Source organism: Thunnus albacares, chromosome 4, assembly GCF_914725855.1.
Source record: "Thunnus albacares chromosome 4, fThuAlb1.1, whole genome shotgun sequence".
NCBI lineage: Eukaryota > Metazoa > Chordata > Actinopteri > Scombriformes > Scombridae > Thunnus > Thunnus albacares.
The window spans coordinates 7,357,658-7,375,873 of NC_058109.1; the positions used below are offsets into that span (position 1 = coordinate 7,357,658).

The following is an 18,216-nucleotide window of genomic DNA, read 5'->3' on the forward strand; positions in this document are numbered from 1 at the left end:
ATGTTTTTGAATGATTGTTTAATTTATTTTACTTATTTGTCTAACTGATTTACCTTTATAGCCTAACTGCAATAAAAACAAGCTTACTGGGACCAGTTACACAATACAGAGTTCAGTCTCGGTTTTAATCTCACACCAGAAAGCTTCAGAAAAATAAAGACAGATTTTTATTAAATTTTAAGTCCAAAAAGTCAGACACACTCCAGACCAATACAAAGCCAAGTGCTATTTCTCCATTACAACAAACCTGCTAAAGATTGACTTTAATGAACTTCAAGCATAAAAAGTTAGCTAGCATACCCCCAGACCAACTCAATTAGAGTGTATTTTTACTATACCAACAGTGCCACCTGCTGACCAGAGAAACACACTACAAAAACCCTTTTTTATATCATGATTTCCTCACCTTGTCTCTCAAGCTCTTTTTCATTTGTTACACACCTACTTGTGAGTGCAGCACTACTATTATTTAAAGGACATTGCGTCTCTGGACATGTGGCATTGGATGTAACGAACTGAAACTTCGGCGCGGTGGGGCTGCAGATGTACTGGGCAAGTATTTTTGTGCTCTGCCACTGTTAACATCACAAGCTTCATCAGAGACCACAGGTAATATCTTCAGAGGGAGTTCATTCCAAATGGCAATGTATGGAAACAGTCTCTCGGTGAAAGCGTGTGCGAAGGTGTGTATGTGTGTGTCAGTATCAGGATCAAAGAATGACAGGTTTCCTCTGTTCCAGTCCAGATGAACTCTGATCCTCTGTAGCTTCTTCCTCACTGAGAGAGCAGTGGAATGTAGTGGGGAGACTTCTACATATTCACCTTCAGTGAACTGTACTGCCCATAATCCAGATTCAATGTATGTGCTTCCCTTCCTCTGGACAGATTCTGGTGCCACACCAACATACCAGGTTGTGCGGTCTCCAACCTCAACAACCCAGCTGTGAGTCCCTGAGTTAAAGCCCTCAGAGCCCAGGACAGAGGGATAGAAATCAAACCTCTCTGGATTATCAGGAAGATTCTGTCTCTCTCCACATCTCACACTGGTCAGATCTTCAGACAGGATGAGTCCTGGATAAGCAGTATTTGGATCCAGAATCACAGGAGTGTAGGAGACCATCTCTTTCATCTTGTTCCAGATGTTGAAGGTCAGGTTGCCCAGGTGTTTGGCCACGTCAATCAGAGCTCCTGAGACCAGCTCTGGATCATCCAGCAGGGGGCGCTGCTGGACTCTTTTCACTGCAGCCTTGTAGTTCTGCAGGAATGAGACGTCTTCAGCTCTCAGCTGCTCCTCTGTGGCTCTGATTGTGCCTGAAAGAGCGGCTATCTCTCTGCTCAAAGCCTTTATCTTATTTTGCATAACTTTACTTTTCAGATTTTCCTCCTTCCTCAGGGCAGTGATCCTGGCCTCCTCTTCCTCTTGAAGAAACTGGTGAAGCTTCCTAAACTGCTCCTTAATCTGCCTCACTGTGTTTCTGGCCTGGACTTTAATGTGTTTTGCTGTTTAATCACAGTTTCCTTTAACTTCTGTAAAGAGCCACAGTTTCTCCTTTAAGGGCTTCAGGGATTTCTGGAGCTCCTCTTTGTGATCCTGCGCAGCTTCACTGATGGGTCTGAATCTGTGGTTGTTGTGAGTTTTTGAATCTTTGCAGACAACACACACTGGCTGCTGATGGTCCAGACAGAAGAGTTTGAGTTTCTCAGACTGCAGAGATCCTCAGACGCTGCTGAAGCTCTCTGAACTCTCCCAAGTAAGAAGGCCTCACACAGGTTCTTTAATGCCAAGTTACGAGGCGGGTTGTTGCTTAAAGATACAGCCTTACAAACTGGACATTCCTGTACACGTTTCACTCTCCACCATCCCTGCAGACACTCTTTACAGAAGCTGTGGCTGCATGTCAGGATAACAGGATCTTTAAAGATATCATGACAGACGGGACAGGAGAGATCATTCTCTGGTCCAGAAGCCATTTTCTCTCTGAGTGAAGCTGAAAACACACAAAGCAGAACATTGAAACAAGAAGTCAGTCATATCTCGTTTTCTTAAGTTATTCACAATTTGATTCATAGACATAGATTTGGGTATATAGAGAAGGCACACGTCCCTACCCATGTCAAGGTGAATTGTCTCATGGCTATTGACTCCACATAGTGTTACTGGTACGATCTATGCAGAGTTGCCAGGTTTGTGCTTTCTGCAAAACGTGAGTTATTGTGATAACAAGTGAAAGAGTGGGACATGGGGGATACCCAACTTGTTGATCTGACAACGCTCAACTTCAAACTGCACCACATTGTCGAGCTGCAACCCGACAATATAGAAGCAGATAATATAGATGACTGAATGGTGGTTAATTTGAACAGTTAATATTTTTAGTTTCAGTTGATATTAGACAATATTTAAAGTTCAGGTATAAAGTGTTGTCAGTTGCTTTGACTTCTATGTTTATGATCAAACTGACCACTATCTGGAACTATAATTGAATGACATTTATTACTATATTGCACTTAATAGCAATATTGAACAAGAAAATGGCAGTGAAAAGGCTTTAAACTATTATTTAACTTTAAATAAAGTAAGCAAACATGTAGCTCCTGTTTTTACTACACTATTTATCTCTTGACACAAAAAATCTCCTTATATTCCCTGATTTGTAGGATCCATTTCAGTGCTGAAGATTTGTTTTACAAAAAACAATAATTTACCTCCAAATAATCACGAAGGACAACAAACTAATACTAATGTTAATGACTTGTTGGTTAGTTAAAAACACTGGTTCTAAAGTCACTAATAGGGAAAAATGATTAAATAGGGAAATATCAAATATCATACTCAGTGGTGTCTACCTTACTAGGAACCTCACTCCTGAGGGTTACTATCTTATCACTATTTTTAATCTTTGCAACCTTTTCTAAACAAGGTACAGTAACCACTGTCTTCAGGGATGAAGGAACATGTCACCCAGTGCAGAGGTGTGGCTCATTGACATGTTTTTAATCGCCTGTGGACAACAACGGAGGTCTATGGCAGACTGGACTTTGGAATCTAAGGTCAGGTTTGAAATGGCAGACACCAGATAGTTGGTTTAAACAAAGCAGCACATTACCTCTAGGTTATCATACATCCATTGTCTTGTAACATTTGTTGTGACAATCTTTCATACGTCAATTTTGAATATTATTTTTTATTCTGATCCATATCAATAAAATAAAATGTAAAATAGGCCTAACTGTTTAAAATTCAAATTCTTGACACAAGACCCTCTAGCCAAGTTATATTTGCAAATACATGTTCAATAAATTAAGCATTTTAGAGTCACATGTCATGTGTGCATATGAAAGAGAAAACAGAGATCAAGACCAAGTGCACACACACACAACTATTTTAACTGTCTGATAAAAAATGTCCCTATCAAAGTTCAAACTAAACCTGCACCCTATTACAAGTCAAACTTTGAGTTGTGATTCTCTGAAAACTCACCTTCAGTGATTGAAGTCAGCTGCAGGTTGTAGCGTCAGTATTCTAGTATTACTTCTGTCTTCATCCGTCTGTGAAGGTTCAGGTTTTAGTCTGATGGTGAATCTTCTAGTCGTCTGTCTCTCTCTTTGTTTGTGTCACTGTTCAGTGGAAAAATAATAGTTTCTGTTTCCTGGCTTTTCGCAGGTGACTCAGAGAATAGTTAGAGCTTTGTTACACGGTTCTTTTAAACGCTCACCTGTTCAACCGGATTAACCTCTATTAAAGAAGGGGTGCGTCTGTGTCTCTGTTTGAGTCTGTTTTTGAGTTTTTGACCACTAGAAGTGCTATGAAGCAGTGTTTTTTTGAGCAGGTCCCCCATTTGTGTGTATCTCACACAAACATATACATGCATATTTTCTAACTGATTTGGTGAGAAGATGTCCCCTGAAAATAAGTTTTTTTTAAAGGACAACACTAGTTTTAATTAATTTACAACTCTTCATAGGATCAGGAAAAAACACTGGTATAATGTCATGAGCATAAAGTTCATATCTCCTGCCACTTTCTCAAATATAATCATCACCAGAATCAACAGTGGAACTAAATGCCCAGTGTTCTCAAAAGTTTTATTATGTTTCTTCTATGTTTTAACAAACTGTAATTCACCATATTTCTGCAAATAAAACAGGATTCCAGTGAAATCTTATTCTGTTGTCTTTTAATATTAAATACAATCAGACAGTAATCCTTTCTCAGTGTATGGGCCACAGTTATGTTGATGGCTTTACATCTTATGTCCAGAGTATAATGAAGAACAAACACAAATGATGGAAATACTGTTTTATAATGTCCTGAAACCTTACAGTGAAAATGTCAAACAATGCAGCAAACTTTCTCAAATGTGTTATAAACACTTCATTACTGATTACCCTAAAAACCACCACAGACAAACATGTTTACTTTATGATTCACTTATTAAGACACACGCTTCACTTATTTAAAATCCAAAAAAGAAAAAGTGCTCATCATCATCATTCTCATCATCATCAGAGACCACGGGTAATATCTTCAGTGGGAGTTCATTCCAAGTAGCAATGTATGGAAACAGTCTCCCAGTGAAAGTGTGTGTGAAGGTGTGTATGTGTGTGTTAGTATCAGGATCAGAGAATGACAGTTTTCCTCTGTTCCAGTCCAGATGAACTCTGATCCTCTGTAGCTTCTTCTTCACTGAGAGAACAGTGGAATATAGTGAGGAGACTGCTGTATACTGACCTTTATTGAACAGTACTGCCCATAATCCAGACTTTGTGTATGCATGTCCCTTCCTCTGGACAGACTCTGGTATCACACCAACATACCAGGTTGTGCTGTCTTCAACTTCAACGACCCAGCTGTGAGTCCCTGAGTTAAAGCCCTCAGAGCCCAGGACAGAGGGATAGAAATCAAACCTCTCTGGGTTTTTAGGAAGCTTCTGTCTCTCTCCACATCTCACACTGGTCAGATATTTAGACAGGATGAGTTCTGGATGAGCAGTGTTTGGATCCAGAATCACAGGAGTGTAGGAGACCATCTCCTTCATCTTGTTCCAGATGTTGAAGGTCAGGTTGCCCAGGTGTTTGGCCACATCTATCAGAGCTCCTGAGACCAGCTCTGGATCATCCAGCAGGGGGCGCTGCTGGACTCTTTCCACTGCAGCCTTGTAGTTCTGCAGGAATGAGACGTCTTCAGCTCTCAGTTCCTCCTCTGTGGCTCTGATTGTGTCTGAAAGAGCTGCTATCTCTCTGCTCAGAGCCTTTATCTTATTCTGCATAACTTTACTTTTCTGATTTTCCTCCTTCCTCAGAGCAGCGATCCTGGCCTCCTCTTCCTCTTGAAGAAACTGGTGAAGCTTCTTAAACTGCTTCTTAATCTTCTTCTTTGTGTCTCTGGCCTGGACATTAATGTGTTCTGCTGTTTGATCACAGTTTCCTTTAACTTTTTTAAAGAGCTTCAGTTTGTCCTTTAAGGGCTTCAGGGATTTCTGGAGTTTTTTCTTGTGATCCTGTGCAGCTTCACTGATGGGTCTGAATCTGTGGTTGTTGTGTATTTTTGAATCTCGACAGACAACACACACTGGCTGCTGATGGTCCAGACAGAAGAGTTTGAGTTTCTCAGAGTGCAGACTGCAGAGATCCTCAGACCCTGCTGAAGCTCTCTGATCTCTCTCCAGTAAGAAGGCCTCACACAGGTTCTTTAATGCCAAGTTACAAGGTGGGTTTTTCCTTCTAGATACAGTCTTACAAAATGGACACTCCTGTACTTGTTTTGCTCTCCACCATCTCTGCAGACAGTCTTTACAGAAGCTGTGGCTGCATGTCAGGATAACAGGATCTTTAAAGATGTCATGACAGACGGGACAGGAGAGATCATTTTCTGATCCAGAAGCCATTTTCTCTCTGAGTGAAGCTGAAAACACACAAAGCAGAATGTTGAAACAGGAAGTAAGACATATTTAATTTTCTAAAGTTATTAACAGTTTGAGTTGTGATTCTCTGAAAACTCACCTTCAGTGATTGAAGTCAGCTGCAAGTTGTAGCGTCAGTATTCCAGTATTACTTCTGTCTTCATCTATCTGTGGAGGTTCAGGTTGTAGTCGGATGGTGAATCTTGTTACCTGTCTCTTTTTATTTGCGTCTCCTCTCAGTGGAAGAATAGTTTCTGTTTTCTGGTTTGACACAGGTGACACAGAGAATAGATTGAGCTTTGTTAGTTGTTTCTTCTAAAACTGTTTAACTGGATTCACCTTTATTAAAGAAGGAGTGTGTGTCCTTCCGCTGTGTTAGTGTAAATGTTCAGGTATCTGTTGCCAGTGTTCCTGCTGGCAGTCAAATACAGACTCATCCTGAATCCAATTTCTAATCAGAAACAGTCCAAAGTCTGTTTCAAAAAACTCTAAATCTATTAAGATCAAAACCAGCACTTTTTGTTTGGTCAACTATTTAAAAAGGTACTCTGTGGAGTTTTTGACTGCTAGAAGTGCTATAGAGGTCAACAATTTGAAATAGACCCGTGGAAAACTCATCTTAACCAGACGTGCATAAATTAATTTTCACAAATGAGAGACCCGACCCAAACAGAGAGGGAATGCAAACACCACCAGCAGCCTGGAAACAGACGCTCTTAGTTTCATTTTCCTCCTCTGCATATGAACACTGGGCGGCCTGCAACACTACTTAGCGACCTTGAAGAAGAAAATGAAACCTATATCTACCAGACATCAAAACAACACAAAACAGCCTGATAACATGAATGTATTAAATGTAAACAATATGCGTTAAAAGCTACAACATAAACAATTAGAGCTCAACATAAAACAATGAAATAGAGCAGCTGCATTTCTCCCCTCAAACTCCTACCTTAGGCAACAGACGGAGCATCAATGAGAAAAAACCACAGAAACTTCTTCTTACTTCCTCCTCTTCTTCTTTTTTTTTTAAAGAAACTTACTCTTCTTTTTCGTCTTCTTCTTTATAAAAACATATGATACACTTATAATATAAGTGCACATATAATATGTTGCAGTACCATTACTATAACTATTACTATTACTGTGGAAACCTTGATAGGTCCCCAGTGTCTCTCTCACAAAACCTGCTGCTGACACCAGTGTGTCGAAACCCTGCAGTGAGGAGGCAGAGGTTATTCAAATCTTCCAAACTGTCAGTCATGCAAAAGTCCTGAACCTGAAGCTGAAACCGAGGGGGCTTTTCGGTGGACATTTTTACATCAGAAACACTATTGCAAAGAGCAGTCAGCTAACTCATCTTGTGTCTGACTCAAATCTGGACTTTCTCTGTCTGACTGAAGTCCTGCGAGTGCGTTCACGGTGCCCGGATACCAATGTTTCAGAAGAGACAGACCTGATGCAAGAGGAGGAGGGGTGCTTTTTTATGTGAGAGACAACATCAAATGTGAACATGTGGTTTACAATGCGGGTAACATGTTAGACTATGTTGGGATAAATGACAATGTTATCCCAACAAATGTCTTTTAACATCATAGGTGTCTATAGGCCCCCTTCTGCAGATGACACTTTCTATGATCAACTCCCAGAAGTCTTGAAATACGGAAGAGGATTAGGGCCACATGTGAAAAATTTATTTGAGTTCTGAGTTTACAGTCAGAATTCTGACTTAAATTTTTCACATGTTGCCCTAATCCTCTTCCGTACTAGAAAGAGCACAATCTCAACAGAGAATTATTACTTAAGGATGATTTTAATGTGAACTGGGAGGATAAATCTAAGAGGAAAAAACGAGGGACGAGAAAGAAATTCCAACTAGAACAACTAGTAAAAGGCCCAACTAGCATTGCAAAATGCTCCAGTACACAAATTGATCTGATATTTACTAACAAACCAGAAAGAATAACTAAAAGTTATAATTTAATCACTGGCTTATCAGATCATAACCTGACCCTATGTCATGAAAACTGACTAAAAATAGATTTAGGACCACGGCAACTAAGACAATGATCCTTCAATGCATCCCCAGAGCTAAGCAAGAAGAATTTATCAATGAAATTAACAGCTTGAACTGGGATGATGTACTGTCCTCTGATGATCTGGACTATGGCTATGATACTTTAACTCACAGAATCAAAAAAACAATTTACAGTGGTTTAATGAAAATTTGTGGAAACTAATGAAATGAAGAGATGCTGCACTAAGGAAGGCAATTAAAACTAGAAGAGACACCGACATGCTGATTTGTAAAGGTTTAAGGAACAAAGTTATCCAAGAGCTAAGAGAAGCTAAATCTCGTTTTTATCTCAATATATTGAATGAGGCAAAAGGCAACAGTAAATTGATCTGGAAAAACATCGATGATCTTACAAGGAGGGATCCAAATTTTTTAGGGGATTTTAAACTCAAAGTATGGGGAAAGTTAATTGAAGATCATCTTACTGTTGCTTCTGTCGTTACTATTTCTTGAGTCTATATACAAGTTAGGAAAAAAAATTACGAAAAGGAAACTGGATATTGTTCCTATAGATGCTACAGGCCAGGTTTTCGAACTGGTAGAAACTGATGAGTTACAAGTACAAAATCATCAGCTCATTAAAAAACTCCAAAATTAGAGATGCCTTACACTTTGACACCATGTTTGTCAAATCACACAAAGATATTTTAACTCCCCCTTTGCTCATTTAATTAACTTGTCTTTTAAACACAGCTCCTTTCCTGATGACTGGAAATGTGCCATTGTCACACCTATTTTTAAATCTGGAGACCGCCTTGAAGCCAGTAACTACAGACCAATAAGTATACTGCCAGTACTCTCAAAGGTTGCTGAGAAAGTTGTCATTAAACAACTGACAACATTTCTTAATACAAGCAATTTTGGTCTAAATTGTATGCAATTTGACTTCAGAACAAATCATTCCACCAAAACTGCTACCTTGCACTTAATAGAGCAAATTAAATCAAGACTTGACAAAGGAGGAGTAGTTGTAAAAGCGTGTAAAGCCTTCGACACAGTCAATCATGATGTTTTAATATCGAAACTCTCTAAATTTAACTTCTCATCTAGAGCACTGGCATGGATGTCTTCATATTTATCTAATAGGATAAAATGTCTTAACATTTGTGACGCACTGTCCAATAACATGAGGTGCACAATGGGTGTTCCACAAGGGTCAGTGTTAGGTCCCCTATTATTTAGCCTATATATTAATGATCTCCCTCCCTCATCTCCCTCATGATGTAGAACTACAAATGTATGCAGATGACACCTTTGTGTACACACATGCAAAAACAGCTGAGTTAGCTACTGCTAAGCTAACAATTGCATTGGAAAGGATCACACATTGGCTTGATCAATCATGTCTGAGTCTAAATGTAAACAAGACAAAAGATATGTTTTTCTCTAGGGTAGGCCTGTTCAATAATCCACCCATGTTTCCTGTGTTATGTTTCCCTATTTTCTAGTCCAGTATGACCAAATTGAAACCGTGATATTAATGTCTCCTCTCTCCTGTTTCATCTAATTTCTCCAACTTTCCTTTGAATAGTGTAAAACCACCGTCCTTTCCTCTCTTCACTTCCAATACTTTTGCCACCTTTCTTTCAATCTCATCTTAATTATACTCTTAACTTCTGTCCTGCTATAGTTAATGGTAATTGTTACGCCCCACCCTTAGTCGGCCCCATGGGGTGAACCACGATCCACCCTTTTCCCAATTTAAAACTCTTTTAACAAACACCTTTTATAACACACAAACCATGGGATTTATTAATGAAAAACAGGCACAGCAACCAGAACACTAAATAAATGATACAAACAAACAAAAAGCAACCAAAAAACCAAATAATGTAAAATCCCAGGCTGAGAGGCAAGACCTGCAGTCCACAATCAAAAAGCCTCTTAACTGCCACAGGAACATGGAACATTTAACCTCTTCCTCCCTGGGCCAGGTGCAACTCATTGTGGACTGATTGTAGATGACCGGGATGGAGCAACAGACAGGAGAGGAATGAGAAAAAAAAACACAGGCAACACATACAGCCATAACAGTACTATCAACGTGTGTCTTTTGGTGGCTTCCTTTGCAACTTAGTCTTCTAGTTTGCTTCCTTTAATACCAATATGTGCTGGTATCCATAAGAATCTTACAATGAGTCCCATTTGAATATAATGTTTGTTGCAGTTTTATTAACTGAATTCTTTGAAGCATCTGTGTAGATCTGAATGAAACTGTAGTAGAGACTTTCAGTGTAGGCCTTGAATTCAAAATAAATTTCTGATCTTTGCTCTTATTTTCTAGTAATGTAAAATCTACTGTTGTATCAGGAAGTACCCAAGGTGGTATTGACGTTTTAAGGCATAGCAACGTCATTTCCACAGGAAACATTAATTAAAATAACAGTAAATAAAAATATCTCTGAAAGATAGGCTAAAAAAGTAAAAAGTATGTTAAAAAAAAATAATAAGCATGTTGTTAAAGGTGCGATATATGACAATAAGCCCCACTAGATGTCGCACTAGCACCAGTATCTCAGACCAAAACTAATGTGCGTGTCGTTTATTCAATAAAGTTGGGGGGAAAAGCGGCCCCTGAACTGACAACTCACGAAACTCAGATCAAACCGTCAAACTACGCAGTGCTAATCAAATATGGATCAAAATTCTGTTACTGCATTACCTATTTCTTGCCTCAAATGTTTTCAGAAACATATTTTAGCATACTGTTTAGCTGACACAGCCGCCATGTTGGAAACGGACGTGTGACTTCACTCTCTGCTCAGGATGCTATTACTCCACCATATCTTTACATAGCAAATAGTTGTTTGCTGACCTTTAGTGGGGCTGAATGTCATTTATTGCAACCTTAACGTGTTGTTTGTGTGCCCAATTTTCACATGTTTACAACGCGCAAACAATGTTTACAACACGTTGACACTTGGTCACTACCTTTTTGAACTGGCTATTTGCCTTTGGCTGTTGAACACTCAGGTTAAACCATTTCTGTAAACCGAGAGGTGCCCCAACACTACTTAACAAATGATTATATCTTTTCTGACATCTTAGCAATGTTAATGTTGCCTCCAAAAAACAAATGAATAAATAAATTAAAAATATTTGTTTTATTTAGTAATATAAATATGCATTATGTGTCATGTATCTTAGGTTTAAGTTAAACCCGCAGAAATGTTTGAAAGATTGAAGGTTCAGTATGAGGACGTGTCTCTACAGCTAAGTCAACTGACTGGCAATTGGATCCAGGATCAGTCTGTATTTGACTGACCTTTGCTCCAGGTGTATTATAGTTCATGTTTGAACCAAGTGACAAGCTCCACTTGTTATCTGAATCACCTTAGATGAACCAGGAAACAGAATTTATGCATTCTTTAACAGCAGACACACACTGACACATGATTCACGAAACCCATAACTTTCACTGAGCAAGGACAGTGAATATCGGACCTAACCTTACTGCGGAGAGCAAGAATACTGCTTTAACATGCTGCAGCTCCAAACACTGAATTAACTTCCAAGATCGGCTACAAGGGAAAGTAATTTTGACTGTTTTCTTGTTTGAGAGCCTAGTGTGTTTTCATCTTTCCTCTGAGAGAAAATGGCTTTCCGACCAGAAGAGGATCTCTCCTGTCCTGTGTGCCATGACATCTTTGAAGATCCTGTTGTCCTGTCATGTAGCCACAGCTTCTGTAAAGACTGCGTAAGAACATGGTGGTGGATGAAGGAAAAATTTGAATGTCCAGTTTGTAGGAGGGTACCTAGAACAAGACGCCCACCACGTAACTTGGCATTAAAGAACCTGTGTGAGGCCTTCTTACTGGAGAGAGCTCAGAGAGCTTCATCAGGGTCTGAGAATCTCTGCAGTCTGCACTCTGAGAAACTCAAACTCTTCTGTCTGGACCATCAGCAGCAGGTGTGTGTTGTCTGCAGAGATTCAAAAGCACACAACAACCACAGATTCAGACCTGTCGATGAAATTTCACAGGAACGCAAAGAGGAGATCCGGAAATCTCTGATGCCAATACGAAACAAACTGAAGATCTTCAAGGACGTTAAAGAAAACTGTGATCAAACAGCAAAATACATTAAGATCCAGGCAACAGACACAGAGAGACAGATTAAGGAGCAATTTAAGAAGCTTAGTCAGGTTCTACAAGAGGAAGAGGAGGCCAGGATCACTGCTCTGAGGAAGGAGGAAAAGCAAAAAAGTAAAATTATGGGGCGGAAGATTGACGATCTGAGTAAAGAGATAGCAGCTCTTTCAGACACTATCAAAGCCACAGAGGAGGAACTGAGAGCTGAAGACGTCTCATTCCTGCGGAACTACAAGGCTGCAGTGGAAAGAGTCCAGCAGCGCCCCCTGCTGGATGATCCAGAGCTGGTCCCAGGAGCTCTGATAGACGTGGCCAAACACCTGGGCAACCTTACCTTCCCCGCCTGGAACAAAATAAAAGACATGGTCTCCTACACTCCTGTGATTCTGGATCCAAACACTGCTCATCCACACCTCAGCCTGTCTAAAGATCTGACCAGTGTGAAATATGGAAAGAGACGGAAGGTTCCTAAAAACCCAGAAAGGATCGACTACTACCGCTGTGTCCTGGGCTCTGAGGGCTTTAACTCAGGGACTCACAGCTGGGATGTTGAGGTAGGAGACAGTGAATATTGGTTACTGGGTGTGGCAGCAGAGTCTGCTCATAGAAGGAAAGACATAAAGTCTGGACTGTGGCTAATAAAGTTCTTTGACAATAGATGTTACGATGGTAAAAAATACTCGGCATTATACCCGACAAAAGTCATTATTCTTCCAATGAAGAAGAGCCTGCAAAGGATTAGAGTTCATCTGGACTGGAACAGAGGAAAACTGTCATTCTCTGATCCTGATACTAACACACACATACACACCTTCAACCACACTTTCACTGGCAAGCTGTTCCCATACTTCAGCAATGGAAACAGAGCCCCGATAAAGATATTACCAAGGACTGTCTCTGTAACTCAAATCCCATGGATGAAAATAATCCCCTTCATTGTGATGATGATGGTGCTGATTTTGATTGTTCTTTCTTAAAGAGAAAGCCTCTGTCGGGTTGAAGTTCTTATTTTGTTGCAGTGATGTGAAAGTAAAATCTGGATGTGTCCATTTTTATTAAAGGGCACAACAAAGCACTTTTCTGACCACATCTAAATGGGACACTGGACACAGTCAGAGATGCATCACAAACTGTCTGGCAGAAGTGGTCTGTGAAACAATGCTAATCAGCTTAAAATTGTATTCATAAATATCTTTATATTAACATGCATTAAATCACTATGTATCGTGAAAGAGGTTACTTATACTGACAAACCTACAGAGAAAAAGGGCTGCAACTAATTATATGATTATTTTCATCATTCATCATTAATCTGTCGATTTTTTTCTCGATTAATCGATTAAAAAATGTTGATCACTTGATCACAAATTAAACAAAAGACACCAAATAATATTCACATTTGAGAACCTGGAAGCAGAGAATTTTTGGCAATCAATTAATTGACTAATTGCAGCTCTACAGTTTTTGTTTTACAGCATATTTACTGTAGCCCTGTCATCCACCCAGTTCTCAGCCTTGATTGTTTTATCTACTTTGTATATAAGAAGTTAATATAATATTTTTGGGCTTAGACTTTTTGTAATGATGGGGATTAAAGTACTGAATCTTTGACTGCTGTTGTTCTCACTGTAAGTCACTATGAATAAGAAAATCAGCTGTAAATAACTGATGTTACTTGTAATCATATTATGATTACCTGTATATGCAACATTTTGACTGGTAGGTTGATTTCAAAGGGCTATAAATGTAATTTAAACAATGTGTGTTGCAAACTTTTTCAGGTAAAATCTTACAGTGTTTTAAAATACAAATTATATTGCATAATTTGTTCAATATTTTGTTTCCTTCTGCCATTGTTGTTTCTCTTTTATTCTTCTCTATCTTTATTTTGTATGCCATAATCTTCGTATGTGCCATATGTCTCACTTTTTTGTTTTATTACTGTTAATTTCAACAACTAATAAAAGATACAAATTATATTTTCAAAAAACAGCATGGACAAAATATGTCATTAGTGTGATCAGATATAATAGTCTTGCAATAAATGTTAATTTTTTTGAGGAGTTGGCTTGAATATCCTTAGAAATAAAGTCTTCCTTTGTGTTGTATTTGTTTATTTAACAGGGACTATACAGATAAACATTGTTACATACAGTACATAGGGTGTCTAGTCTAGATTCAAACTATCAAACAAATGAATTGATTAAACAGAATCTGGATAAAAACAGTGTACATGTGTACGTGTGTATTGTATATGACTGTATACATTAACATATCGGTGTGTAAGTGTGTATACAGCGCGTTACCATCTGGCTGTCTTCCTTTGACAGAACTAATAACACACTTCTGGTTTACTACTTGATCCTGCAGGAGTCGAGCTTCAGTTGATGCTTGTTGGTGTTCGACCTCGTTCTTGAACTGATTTGTATGACACACATTTGCATGGTCTCGTAACTTTGTTTTCCTGCATACAGTGAACGCACCGTACAGACAGAAGGAGTTGTTGAGGTACAGTAGCCTGGATGTGGTGTTGTGGGGAGCAAATGTAATAAAACTGCTGCTTTCTCTGGGACACAGTTAAGACACCACCGGCGCAGGGGTATGATAGAAAGCTATAGTCGTTATAATGTTAAGAAAACACTCTTAAAACAATATTCAGATGCCCAAATGAACATTGAAACAAGTTCTCCTTGCTGTAATCATTCCTCCTGTTCATACTGACCATTAGAAGATCACCTCTAATTGCGCTTACAACGTCAAAATCGACAGCCCTCATTTTGTGCAAAAATATATCTAAAAGTTTATCTGAACTCAATAGAAGACTTTAGCCGTCTGAGTTAATCAAATGAAGTGGATATTTACACATTTACAGTCTTTTTCGTCAAAAAAGTCCCTTTTTGTGTCTCGATGGACAATGTTTTCCTGTTCAGCTGCAGTAAAAGGATAGTTACAAAAAAAGGGAATTTGGCACTAAAACCTTGATTTGACTAATTTGGACGACTGAAGCTTCATATTAACTTAAGCATATTAGGATGGATATGAACAGGAAGAACGATTATGGCAAGAAAAACCTTTTTCAATGTTCATTTGGGCTCCTGACTGTTGTTTTAAGACAGACTTGAAAAATTGAGAACCCGTCCTTTAATGTTCAGTGGATTTTGACGTGGTAGCATTACAGGTCGCTGTAGTTAATCCACAAAAAAACTAACAAACCAAAACAAAAGCACTCTACTTGATTCCCACGGACACCATACTTTCATTCAAAACCGTGAGTTTACCTCTTATTTGCTGGATACTGTTAGTTTATTTAATCAATATTTTATTGATTATTTGACCTCTTTTATCTGCTGGTTCCACTGCTTATCAGTAACAGAAGCAGAGTTAACATCTGTTCAAAGGTCATTGAAGTGGATCTCTGCTTGTAAAAGTGGTTCTAAGTCTGTTATCTCCTTTAATACTGTATCTGTATACTATACTTAATGCTTTATAGCTTTAATTTGAATGCTTTTTAACAGCAAGTCAATTAACCTTGTAGCTGTTTGCATGTAAAATACAAATTTTGGTGCCAAAGATGCTCAAATTGAGTATAACAGGAGGCTAAATTCTCACCCAGTTAGATAGGTGATTTCATTTAATTGAGAGTTTTTTGTGTGTTAACTTGTGTTTCAAGACTTTTTAAGAATCTGATCTTTTTCCAAACTGAATTAGATCATATTCTCCCTTATGAGTTCAGACCCATATGATCTGCCAGTGAGCTATAAACGTTTTATCGTGCAGGATTTTGCAGGATTTTGTGTCTTTACACAAACCAAATTATTGCATCATTACAGATAAAATCTGGCGTTTTATGAATATAATGTTAATAATATTAATACACTGAAGTTTTCTTTGCCATTTGGCATGGAGGCTTCAGTCAGTCTCTAAATATAAGTGCTGAGCCACAGTTGTCATATGTAGAAGCGAATATGATTCACACTCAACGGTTTTTATTGAATCACCAACATTTCAGCCACACTTTTTCTTTGGCTCTTTTCAAGGCAAGTTCAGGAGAACATGCGTGGTTGTAAAAATCTTTGATACTATAAAATCATTGAAACTTATGTATGCGGTTATCTTCAATATCAGTGCCATGACCAGCGCCTAGTGTTTGCTGTGCATTCATCAGACACCTTTTATGGGTATGTGACATCTGACGCGGGTATTTTATCTGTTCAAATTTTCAGTTGTGTTGAGGTGTCCACGTTCACCATGAGGGTTGATTAATCTGCTACTCATGAACTTTAGAATAGAGTTTAACATTAACACAATGTTCTATCCCCCTACTGATCTAAAATCCTTGATATAATGTATTTTTCCCTTTTTTTATAGTAGTAGTGGTTTCAAATGAGAAAGAAATTGTTCATTAAAATTAGTTTTACAGGATTTTTTAAAGGGTTTCTCCGCTGGCCTGCTATAGATCTCAGTAAAAGCCACTCACAGCTTTAATAATTTTTCCCCATTTGATAAGAAAACATACAACAAACAGTCCAGAGAGACACGAAACACATTTGCTGAAAAACTCCTTTTTTAATAGAAACCCACAGACAAATATGGAAAACATAGATTTTACTGTCAATACAGATGGAAACTTATTTGGATATATTTTAAATCACCTCGTTCGTACAAACAAGACAAAAACATCTACATACAAATGGTGTTTGAAAAAAAAAAAAAGAGTAGACATGATATTTTTTACTGCATAACAAAAGAGATTCAGATGTATGTTCTGCTCTGAAACAATATATACTGCTGTGAATAATGTGTCTTAAGGCACTGCTGGCTCTCCTATCGGCAAGAAGCTACAAGGTGTCATCAGGTCGAATCTGAAAAGACAGAATTAACATCGTCGTCCAGCGAAGGCCTCAGACTGAGTGAATCAACCCGTAAATAAAACCGGTATGTAGGATGGTTTTTTTTTAAATGGTGATTTTCTATTTTGATCTCTTCAACTAATCAAAACTACAGCTCTGTCTGTAGTTAAACTGAAACGATCGGTCAATTAATAAATTAACTGATTTATTTTAGTCTTTTTTTTTGGTTATTTGCTGGTTTTCTTCGTCTTCTATGATAATAATCTGAATGTCATTAGATTTCTGGCTTCTATGAAGTTGTCAGCTTTTGGTCTGGGAACTATTTTGTGGTATATTACAGACCAAACAATTAATTGATTAGTTGAGATGATCAGTGAATTTATCAATGATAAAAAAAATAATTGCTGGAAATACTGAGATGTGTGTTAATCCACTGCTGAAAACAGTCCCTTACAAACGCAACATTTACTTTATTAATAACTACAGTGTCCGACTGCTTTAGGAAACTACTGAGCTTTTTTAAAACGTGAAACTATTCTTGTGACTTAATCTAGAAGCTGTAATAATACAGTATGTAGAAATAACCAAGGTTACTTGTCATTCATTTAAAAAATGTGAATCATTTTCCTTGTCTTGGTTAAGTCTTCTCAGCTAATTTCTTCAATTAGATTCCTTGTCGTTATAAAATATTCTCTTCACTATTAGCAGGCTGAAGGTAAAACTATTTATAGAGGGAAGTGATTTTAGCTTTTTCTCTTACAGGGTTCAGTGTTTTCAAGGAAACTAAAAGGAACATCTTCAGCATTTTGCTATTTGACCCCAATTAAGCCTTGATGTGCATCAACAGCCGCAGCAAACTTTAGTTTTTAAAAAATAGATGTTTTTTAATGCATAATATTCAAATTGTTTGCTTGGACAAATGCAAAAAATATTTGTTTCACCTACTTTTGAGCTTTTTGTTAGACTGTGTATTATCAACTGATCTTGCAATGTAACTGAATATTTACAGCTTGTATAAAACATAATGAAGATAAGAGATACATTAAACCATGTTTACATTGGGACTAATATTCAACAGTAATAATCAATGAATTACTTCCAAAATTCTGATTAATTAAATCAGAACTTTAAGTTAGTGGTGAGAATAGTTTTTTTTTTTTTTAAAAAAGTGCATCTTGAAGTAGCAGAAAAACTTAAAATGACCCTAAAAAATATATATTACAGCTGAAATTGACACGATTTCAGTTTGCACAGCGTCATATTATTCTCATGTGACTACTTCTTCTCAACACAGA

At 38.0% G+C, this 18,216-nt stretch overlaps 2 protein-coding genes and 1 pseudogene across 2 annotated transcripts; 1 reads left to right on the plus strand and 2 right to left on the minus strand.

Moving 5' to 3' along the window:
* Nucleotides 1-469: 469 nt before the first annotated feature.
* LOC122980517 lies at nt 470-3,685 on the minus strand (annotated as a pseudogene).
* A 476-nt stretch (nt 3,686-4,161) lies between these two features.
* Nucleotides 4,162-7,064, minus strand: LOC122980031 (zinc-binding protein A33-like). The gene is made up of 3 exons (XM_044347705.1): nt 6,856-7,064; nt 6,004-6,164; nt 4,162-5,905 (listed from the first exon to the last, which is right to left on the minus strand). Exon 3 carries the CDS (start codon nt 5,886-5,888, stop codon nt 4,458-4,460), a length of 1,431 nt encoding a protein of 476 aa, XP_044203640.1. The 5' UTR covers nt 5,889-5,905; nt 6,004-6,164; nt 6,856-7,064; the 3' UTR covers nt 4,162-4,457.
* Nucleotides 7,065-11,317: 4,253 nt separating this feature from the next.
* Nucleotides 11,318-13,357, plus strand: LOC122980030 (zinc-binding protein A33-like). Its single transcript, XM_044347704.1, has one exon. It carries the CDS (start codon nt 11,576-11,578, stop codon nt 13,046-13,048), a length of 1,473 nt encoding a protein of 490 aa, XP_044203639.1. The 5' UTR covers nt 11,318-11,575; the 3' UTR covers nt 13,049-13,357.
* The last annotated feature ends 4,859 nt before the right edge of the window (nt 13,358-18,216 follow it).